Below are 7830 nucleotides of genomic sequence, written 5' to 3' on the forward strand. Positions count from 1 at the left end.
TCTAATCCCAATAGTCCCAGCACCATTTCTCTACTATTGATCTCCCTCAGTTCTTCCCACATTAAATCTTGCATTCTCCAACATCTGTTGTATGAATGTTCCCATTACAGAATAGGTTATCTTCAATATATTCTTCATTTACAGGATTGTGGGGACACTGGCTAGCTCAGCATTCATTGTTAATCCATTGCTGTTAAAGTGGTGGGGAGTTGCCAGTGTGGATGCTGATAGGGAGGAAGATGCAGGATCACAATTCAAGGAACAGTAATACATTTCCAGGTCAGGATGGTGGGCAACTTGGAAGAAATTCCCAGTGATGGAGTTCCCATGTGATTGCTGCCATTGTCCATTATTTGACAGTGACTGATTTGGAAGGTGCAAAGGAAGCTTTATGACTTGCAGTGCATCTTGTCAATGGTATACACTGCTGATGTAGTCAGTAGTGCAGGGGGAGTGTAGCAGGGATGTCTTTCAATGAGCTGCTCTGTCCAGGATGTTGTTGAGATTCTGGAAGTCCATGTAGAAACTTCAGTGACCCCCAGTGAAGGACAGTTCTGTCCCATCCACTGAAAGCCACATGAGCTCTCAGGTCACCTTCTGAGCAAGCTGAAGATTCACGACTCCCTGCAATTGACAGGCCTTGGTTAACTGACTGATCAGAGAGTCAAACAAAAATCAGACAACTTCAACAAATGCAGAATGATTCTGATCAAATGCACATCCTGTTTGCAGTGTGGTCAATACCCAATGATTCCAGCAAAGCCTAAACTCTCCCATCAGTCTGCACCTCTACAAGGGGTAAGTATCATCATGGGAGATAAGGAAGCAGCCTGGCTCAGCTCCATAAGGAGATCCCTGACCTGATCAACCCCTCCCCCACACTAGGCTGAAAACAGACAAAACCAGCAGCAGCTCCATCAAATCCAGAACGTCAGTGTTTCTCTATCCTCAGTAAACCATTCAGCAGGCCCAGTTCTGTGCTGGGATTGGCTCATAGTCCCATGGAGCCATTGGTCAATGCATCCACATGTAGTTCAATCAGCTCCCAGACACTAGAAACAAGGAGTTAGTGCTTTATTGATCGTTTGATGACTGGTTAAACAGTTTGCTTGCATTTCCTGTACAGGAACAAGGTGATCAATGAAGTAGAGATCAGAGAGACAGCCAGGGTCACAATCAGGACCACCTCAGACTCCATAACTGCAGAGCAATGAGAACCCAATGGTTAGTGAAGCCAACACTGAGGGGGAAATATAGAAACCAGCAGCCAGCCAACTCACCCCCTGGAGACCTCTTCTGTATCCTTTCCTCAGCCTCATTCAGGGAGGCTGCTGCCAGGTTGGTCCCATCAGTATCCAGAATGAGCAGGGGTCCAAGTGAGGCCTCAGCCTCCCACTTCAATCCAGCTTCACTGTCTGCAATAACCAACCATTCCAGTTAGGAAGGTGGGGGTAGAAAAGGGGGAAGCTCCCACATCTAGAGGATCAATGACCTACCAGCTTCAGCTACAAGATCTCTCCTTCCTCTGGATCCAATTCCCAAATCCCTTGCGGCCCCACAGTTCCCCACATGGCAACAGGCACAAATATCAAAGTGCGATTCCTCCAATGGGGTCCAGCTAAACAAGAGAATTGAATCACTGAATCCACCAAATTGTGAAGTGATGCACACAAACATCCCTGAGGGAGAGGGGAACTTACACATTCTGCATCTTCTGCCAAGTACAAGCTTTGTTCCTGGAATCTCTCTGATCCACTGGAACTACTTTCAGGTGACAGGTGATGAAAATCTGAGGGACACATTCAACACAAGTGATTATTTAATGACTCCCTCCCAACATGGAGACCCCAATGATTAGCATCCTCTTACCAAGGAACGCTCATCCCCAAAGAAACGGAAGGCATCCAGGTCAAAGCAGAGCTTGTCTGTCTCCCGCTCATTTCCTGGGAGCGCAAAGGTTGAAAAGGAGTCCTCAGCTTTGCTGTCTAGGAGGCAACTGAAGAAAGATGGACAAAGGGACATGAAGTGAATCCAGAGAAACCATTGAGATGGGAGCAGCTGGAGAAAGCAGACAGCTCCTTACCCATTATAGTCAATGATGCTGTATCTTGGGCTGGAGTCCTGGCCTGGCCTCACTGTAGCTACACAGCTGTCAATGTAGAGCTTCAGGGCCATGTGGTTGCTCATTGAAACAGAGGCCTCAATGTGGATGAGCTCACCCAGGTAGTAGACAGTCGAAGTGCGCTCTGTAAGCCAGTCACCTGAAGGACAAGATGACAAGAGTTGGAGACAGTGGGTGTCACTCCCAGTGAGTGAGGACAGGAAATCACTCAGCATCCACCCACATACCGTTCATTAGGCGCAGTGAGAATGACAGATGCCCTTCTCCAGACCTGGTGGAGCTGAATGGGATCCAAGTGGGCTTGATGGGGTTACTGCTCACATTGCCTTTTCTGGAAAGGGAGTGGAGCCATTTTAGGACAAGGTCAGAGGTCATTAGCAGCTGGAGATCTTATTGACAATTGAGTAAAGATTCTCACCTGAAATAATGACACTCAATGGGAATGAAAGCACCATTAGTTCTCACAATAACAGATCCATGATACTGTGGGCTGTGGCTCAGGTGGGTGCTGTAGATCAGGAAATCTCCAGTCATCTGAAAGACAGCAGCTTAAGGAATGAGGAACTGATCTGAAATGAGAATGCTCTACACCAGCATTAACAGTGAGCTCATCCCATTAAAACAATTCTTCAGGGGGGATTGACAGGGTCAGTGTGAAGAGGCTGCTTCAAGCTGGAGTGTCTGTTGGGGGGGGGGGGGGGGGCAGGGTCAGGGTTCATCTCAGGGGTCAGTCATTTAGGATTAATGTGATGAGGAATTCTTCATTCAGCAACTGATGAATCTTTGGAATTCTCTCCAGCCCCACAGAGCTGGGAATGGTCACTCACTGAGGATATTCAGGACAGAGGCATTTATTTCTGGCCATTGAGGGAATCATGTTGTGAAGACAGGAACATGGAGACTGTGGGAAGCTCAGCCCTGATTGTAATGACTGGGGAACAGGCTGTAGGGGCTGAATGGCCTCATCTGGTTAGCTGTGTTGCTATGCAACCTCAGCCCTTGCTGCAAGGAGGGATCATTAGCACAAGACCAGGATCAATTAACAGGGACGTGATTCAATAACAGCTTCAGTTAACAGGAAAAGGAGCCACAAGTTGTCAGGAACTTGGAGCATGGGAATAGAACAGTTTGGCATCAGGGCCCATTTATTCCAATGATTGGGAGAGTGGGAAGTGGGAAGTTCCTCTTTAGTCCCAGCCATCTCAATTCCCATTTCATTCAGACTCAATCCAATTGGGTTAAACAGGACTGAAACTCAACATTCAGTTGAGTTGACTTGAATGAGGGGAAATCAAACTGAAAATCCTCAAAACAACAAGAGGGAAAACTTGGAAGCAGCAAAGAGAAGTTCCAGAACAATGGGGTTGGACAGACTCAGATTAGTGAGAGCAAAGTACATTCCAGAATAGAAAGCTAGTTTGGGGTTTGTAAAGCAAGAGAGACAGCTATCTCCTCAATATCAATGACAACTCACCAAGTGTTGGAGTCAAGAGTGGGGAACAACATACAGCCCAAGCTCAGAAGCAGAGTTTGAGGATTTACATTACCTGCAATCTGCTGCCACACTCATGGAGTCCATAGTCAAAGAGGACAGTGTGGTTCTGAGAGTAGATCCTGGTTGGCCGACAACCTGCTGTCCCCAGGGTCAGATCAGTAGCTTTTACTAGGTGCCTGGTTCCAAATAAATCCAGCTGGACCCTGACCAGCAGCTTGTCTTCTCCGCACTGCACCCTCACACTCTGCACTGGAGACACACGGAAATGGGAATCAATGGGAGGCCCAGGAGGAGAGACTGTCTGAGGCCTAGGGGGGGTTCGGAACATCCATGGAAATCTCTGGCCTCGAGACTGTTGCCAAGCATCAGAGCAACAAACAGCTCCAACTAACAGCAACAGTGGGAAAAAAACCTTCACTCCAAAACCCCCCATCATTCCAAACAACTGAACTATTCCTTCAGGCACCAAGCAGCACCTTTTATAGACCGCACGCAGCTGACAGCAATAATTCCAGAAAAAAAAACAACAATTGAACTAATTAACCAGCCCCAATTTCCATACATCCCACAGCAAATGGATTTATTACTGTTTTGTTTGGACCAATAGGAGTGGTTCCAAGGGGGAGGGGCGTGGAAGAACAGAAGGGAAGCTGTGTGATAGGGCGGAGGGCGGAGAGATGAAATGATTTTATGGGGGGGGTCTTTTGGATCGTTCTTTCGGGCCGAACCAAGCAAACAAACTTAAGTCCCCTTTTTCTTTGTCCGAACGTAATTTAAGTTTGTTTACTTGTTTGACCCGCCCAAAAGACCCGCAGGAAAAAAAAACTTAAATTACGTTCAGACACAAAAAAGGGAGCAGCTCCCCAAAAGGAGGGGGAACGGCCCGAACAGAAACAAAGTACAAAGGAAACTTAAGACACGTCAAATCAAAATGTGATTGTCGGGGTCTATAACGCACCTCAGCCCCTGCGGTGCCCAACGGGCACGGAAGGCAAATGATTTTATGGGACAAAAGATAAAGACAGTGGGAATGGGGAAAGTAAAGAAACGGAATGGGTGCAATTCTCCCGGCCTGCTGCGCTGCTTGAGTAGCTCAGTGAGCCGGGGACTGTCAGCGGGAGGGAAACAAATGGGATTGGTGACCAGCGTGGGGTCAGTGGCAATCTTCCCGGTCCATTTGAAACAGCCTGGCTCCAGGGAACAGCGTGAGGCTGATTACGATATGCAGAAGATGCTCTGTATCTATTTATCGAGCCCAGGACCCAATCGTCTGGGCTCGAAAATGTTTCGCACCCTGCCAGTGCAGGCGCACGTCAGTGGGGATCACGTCTACTCTCCCATCAATGGGGACCTGGCGTGGTGGGCTCGCTGGTGGGACTAGAAGCCATTGAGACCCCTGGACGGTTCGGGGGTGAGTGATGTCCCAGGGAGATCTGTGCACAAACAGTGGGACCCTCAGCACGCTGCTGCCTGCCTCTCGAGTGGGAATTGAACCTGGGTCCTTAGTGCTGTGAGGCAGTGGTGCTCATTGTTAGATTTCAAAAGTTGACTGAAGGAGTGTATCATTGAAGTTTCTAAGTTTATTATAATTGTCCTTAATTTTACGATATTTTCTTTTAATCAAAAAGACTTGCATTTATATAGCACCTGTCACAACTACTGCACGCCCAAATCATTTGATAGCCAGTGAAGTGTAGTCACAGTTACAAATGCAGCAGCCAATCAACACAGCAAGTTTTTATAAACAGCAACATGACAAGAGCAGGATGTTCTGCTTTGGTGTTGTTGGTTGAGGGATAAATATCAGCCTAGAAGCTGGGATAGTTTCCTCTATGTCTTCACAATAGTATAAGAAGTCTCACAACACCACATTAAAGTCCAACAGGTTTATTCGGTAGCATAAGCCACTAACTTTTGGAGTGCTGCCCTTTCATCAGGTAACTGGGAGTTCTGTTCATAAACAGGGCATATAAAGGCACACACTCTTTATAAGATGATGAGGGGGATAGATAGAGTAGACGCGCAGAGGCTATTTTCTCGGGTGGATGTAGCTGTTACTAGGGGGCATAAATATAACGTTCATGGTGGGAGATATAGGAGGGATGTCCGAGATAGATTCTTTGCTCAGAGAATGGTTGGGGTGTGGAATGCACTGCCCGCTGTGATAGTGGAATTGGACGCGTTAGGAACTTTCAAGCGGTTATTGGATAGGCACATGGAGCACACCAGAATGATAGGGAGTGGGATAGCTTGATCTTCGGTTTGGACAAAGCTTGGCACAACATCGGAGGCCAAAGGGCCTGTACTGTGCTGTACTGTTCTATGTTCTAAACTCAATTTACAAACGCTTTAAAACACAGCCTAGTCCTTTTGGCTAAGATGAAGCTCAGATCGAGCACTGTAATGGGGTGTAATGCCTGCTCCCATCTGCTTGGATTTTGTTGATTGAGCCCAAGACAGATCCTGTCTTGTCAGCTTGGATCTGTAATGTCTCTCTTGAAGGTATTTCGATTGGATCAATTTGGTTTTTGATTGGATATAACTAAAAGAAAAACTCCTGGAATGAGACTTAAAACCACGAACTTACAGTTGGAGGTGAGAAAGCTACCAACTGAGCTGTAGCTAACACTGAGATGTTAAGCCATCTGCTGCACAGGTGGATATAGCAGATTGCTTAATGTGAAGGAGAGTAGGCGAGCTCTCCTGGCCAACAGTTATCTCTCAATTAACACCAATTGAATGTAAATTATTTGGTCATTTACAACATGTTTCTTAAAATTGCCCTATTGCTCACTTATTGGCTGCTACATTTGCCTACATTACAACGGTGATGTACACATCAAAGTGTTTCATTAGCTAGGAAGTGCTTTAGGATATTGTGAAGACTGTATTTGCTGCCAGTGCCTGGCTTGCAGAGTTGTGCTGTTTTATTCCGTGACCTCATTGCTAGCGACAGAATGGGCAGGGGCCAGCAGCAGAGATGCTTATTAGTTATCAAAGATAGTCATCTGGAGAGCCTCATCTTCTCTGAGTCAGTGGGATGGAGGAGAAGAATGGAGTCAGGGATTGGGTTGGGGAGGGAGGGGAGGCTTCTGATCCACCTGGGAATGCTGGCAATTCCGGGCTACAAACTCCACATCCCGTGTTTGTCGTTCCGGGGCTTCTTCTAGTTGGATCATATTTGGATCATGAACAATAGCTGAGCCCCACAATGAGTGGGCATTGGAATGGGTCCTCCCTGCAGTTCCTGAATCCTCCATCCATAATCCTCTTTCTCTTAACCCAGGCTGCTCGCTACGGTGGGGCTCAGATATTTGGTGAATGGCTTCAGGATCCTAATAAAATCCAACTGGCCCTGTGTCTCCTGCAAGTAACATCATTGAGTTTCCTGAGTATGTGCAGACAGATATTGTTGGCCATCTTGCATTAGCAGAAGAACTCAGGCTGGAACTCATTCTCCCTCCCAACGGGTTCTGAGGTGGTGGGAGAATGGGAAATTGCATGGATGGAATCCCCGCTATGTTCCTTTCCACTTCAACCTGTTAGCAATTTTACACTGGGGTGAGTAGATCTTTGAAAGAAAAGCCTGTCCTTGCCCAACTGAAACCCTTAAGTGGCCATTAATGATGATCTCTGTGGTTGGAAACAAACCCCTCAAAAAATGAAATGGTGATTTCTCCCACCACTGACCAGGGGAGCACCACCAACCACCAACAAAGAGGGGCAACACCCCCCCGCTTCACCACTCAAATAACAGGTCACCCTCTCCGCTTACCATATACACCTGAGGATGACACAACATGACCTCCTCTCAAGCACACTTCTTAGGACCCACCCCTCAGTCCCTTTACCTCCTGACAGCCCCCTCCAATCTTCTCTCCCATTCTTCAAAACCATAGCTTAGAGTCTTTGTAAACATTATGGTTAGGAACAATGGCAGTATTGGAGATGCATTCAAGCAAGAAGAGAAAGATAAATAAATACTGCTGACTGGAGCATGAGTAGAAATCCATTAAGCTGCCAATGGTAGTTTATTTCAAGGATAGTACTATGAAATTGAGTTGAAAGAGATCAAAGGTTTTCAATGAAATAGAAAGGGTTTCAAAGGTTTCAGTTTTCTAGGAAGACTCAGGGATTTCAAATAAAAGCTGCGTGAATGTAACACTATCTGAATGGTGGCAGTTTAGGAAAAGAGGAAGTGCAACGTGACCTG

General features: G+C 46.7%; 1 protein-coding gene across 1 annotated transcript; it reads right to left on the bottom strand.

Annotated features, from left to right (window-relative positions):
- Positions 1-1096: 1096 nt before the first annotated feature.
- On the bottom strand, positions 1097-7501 carry LOC145357707 (zona pellucida sperm-binding protein 3-like). Its single transcript, XM_080211134.1, has 10 exons — positions 7469-7501; positions 3670-4113; positions 2541-2656; positions 2350-2453; positions 2084-2261; positions 1870-1996; positions 1701-1789; positions 1497-1618; positions 1281-1415; positions 1097-1200 (listed from the first exon to the last, which is right to left on the bottom strand). The coding sequence occupies exons 1-10, from the start codon at positions 7499-7501 to the stop codon at positions 1097-1099; spliced, it is 1452 nt and encodes a 483-aa protein (XP_080067260.1).
- Positions 7502-7830: the final 329 nt, after the last annotated feature.

The sequence above is a fragment of the Carcharhinus amblyrhynchos genome, chromosome 24 (assembly GCF_965287045.1).
Source record: "Carcharhinus amblyrhynchos chromosome 24, sCarAmb.v2.hapA, whole genome shotgun sequence".
Taxonomy (NCBI): domain Eukaryota; kingdom Metazoa; phylum Chordata; class Chondrichthyes; order Carcharhiniformes; family Carcharhinidae; genus Carcharhinus; species Carcharhinus amblyrhynchos.